The following is a 2,107-nucleotide window of genomic DNA, read 5'->3' on the forward strand; positions in this document are numbered from 1 at the left end:
CCCACAGATGACAGATAAAATGAAAGACCAGACGCCCCAAAAATGTGTACATGAATACTAGAACTCCGACAACGCAAACCAACTAAGCTGCCAATCTTTCTAATTCAAGCAGTACAATCCCCGGATCACATTCATCCCGTGTAGGCGACTTAAACAAAAAGTTCCCGGAGAACCGCATGCGGATACTGCCACGAATAACAGTAGTCTTCTTCTTTCCCGATCAAGCGCTACTGTAACCGCTGTCTGGAGTGCCCAAAGTGGAGTTAAGGGTCGGGCGCGCCGTGGCCGTGCCCTTGTTGGGGGGTGTTTCCGGCAAAGTGGTCTTGTGATCGGTGGTTGGGGTGGCTGGTCGTGGTGAAGGACAAGGAGACGAGGATCGGCTCGGCAAGGGGGTTGAGGATAGTGAAAGTTGGGTTTCTTCAATGTCGATGCTGATACCGATCTTTGGAGTGGGCTTGAACTGCAGTGTTGTGTGCACCAGTTCAGGGCCGAGAGAAGGTGTTGTTAGTGTTGGTATTGGTGCTGGTGCTGCTGGTGCTGGTGCTGGTGTTGCGGGTGCTGGTGCTGGTGCTGGTGCTGGTGCTGGTGCTGGTGCCAGTCTTTCCGGGCAAGAGGGCGCGCACATCAGCCTAGATGTCGTTGTCGTGGCCGTGATCGTGATAGTGGTTGTGGTCGTTATCGTTGAGAGTCCTGGCTCCTCCATCCTACACCACGTATCCCAGGCATCGATGCCTAGCGTATTTTGCATATGCGCTTCCCAATACCTCTTCAACAGCTTCTTCCACTTTTCCGTCAATATAAGACATTGACCGTCATGGGGTGTCTTAAGTAGGGTCGTCTTCGATCGGGCCGTCCTTGATCGGGCAGTCCTTGATCGGGTCGTCACATATGGGGTCAGCTCATACTCGGCCTTCTCACTCATCCACACACTCCACCTTTCCACAACCTTCTTAGCCTCCGCTACACTAATCTCAAACCATTCGACATGCAGCTGCTTACACTTACATCCCTCCTGAACTCTCCTCACATGTCTCAATTCCTCTTGGACCAATTTCTCGACCAACCAAGCATGTTGGGTCTTAATCGGGTAATTTTCCAATTTTGCTAGGTAGCCGCACTGAGTACTCCAGTCTTTGACACGTTTCGGGATAGGATTTGTAGTAAGGCCGATCTTGACGACGTGAGGCTCAAAAGGGCGTGTGTAGATGTAGATCCAGCCGTCGTTCTTGGGATTTGGCGGCAGCGGTTTGCCCAGGAGATCAAGAACGGAGCTTAGCCGTGCAGATGGGGTGACAGCAGACAGTTCGAGCCAATAGGGAAGGTATACGGTGTTGAGTGACGCGGTTTGAGACCGGGTTACGGGCCTGTGCGACGATTGTGGTTCTGGGTCTAGAGCTGCGTCGAATACGTTTTTCGATTGCGAGGGAAGGGGGCTGTCCATTTTTATAGACTCTTCGTGATTATCCTCTTTTGGGCCTTCCTTTATGTTGGCTGGAATTCGCGAACTGCCATACAAAGTACCATTTCCACCCTTGATGGCTTCAGAAGTGACACTGTCGTCCGTCGGACGTTTTGCTTGTGTAGAGTCTAAACCTGCGGATGCCGAAGTGCTTGCATTGTCATCTTCCAGATCGATTGAGATGTGCTCTTCGTGCTCTTCGTGCTCTTCTTGCTCGACGTGCTCGACGTGCCGCACTGCATGTTCAATTTCCTCAACGATAGCCGTTTCTTGTTCAAGCCGTGTTCGGGTCGATACCTCATCATGAATTTCCTGGGTCCATATGTCGACTGCTTTAGCGCTGCGTGGTTGTTTGCGATGCTGACCCCTACATAAAGAATGATCCGCAAAGTTCTTAAGTCGTCCTTCTAGAGATCCGTCTTTCGAAGACGCGAGGCCTCTTATTTCCTTGGATATATTTATGGCCTTCTCCCTATCCGGTCCACTGATGGTGTTGCCGCACCGTTGGTTGACGCCTTTCTTTGTAATGATATAACGAACACAATTGAAAAATTTATCATCAGGGGATATATCATAGAATGGGATTACTATGATGGCCTTTTTGTGCGAAGGTTTGCTGTGCAACTTTGAAGACACAGTTTCTGGCAT

The 2,107-nt window shown here is 50.5% G+C and overlaps 1 protein-coding gene across 1 annotated transcript; it reads right to left on the reverse strand.

Moving 5' to 3' along the window:
* Positions 1 to 220: 220 nt before the first annotated feature.
* On the reverse strand, positions 221 to 2,107 carry EPUS_08682 (uncharacterized protein; the record flags this gene model as incomplete). Its single annotated transcript, XM_007804741.1, has 1 exon — positions 221 to 2,107. One exon carries the CDS (start codon positions 2,105 to 2,107, stop codon positions 221 to 223), a length of 1,887 nt encoding a protein of 628 aa, XP_007802932.1.

Source organism: Endocarpon pusillum (assembly GCF_000464535.1).
Source record: "Endocarpon pusillum Z07020 unplaced genomic scaffold scaffold3505, whole genome shotgun sequence".
NCBI lineage: Eukaryota > Fungi > Ascomycota > Eurotiomycetes > Verrucariales > Verrucariaceae > Endocarpon > Endocarpon pusillum.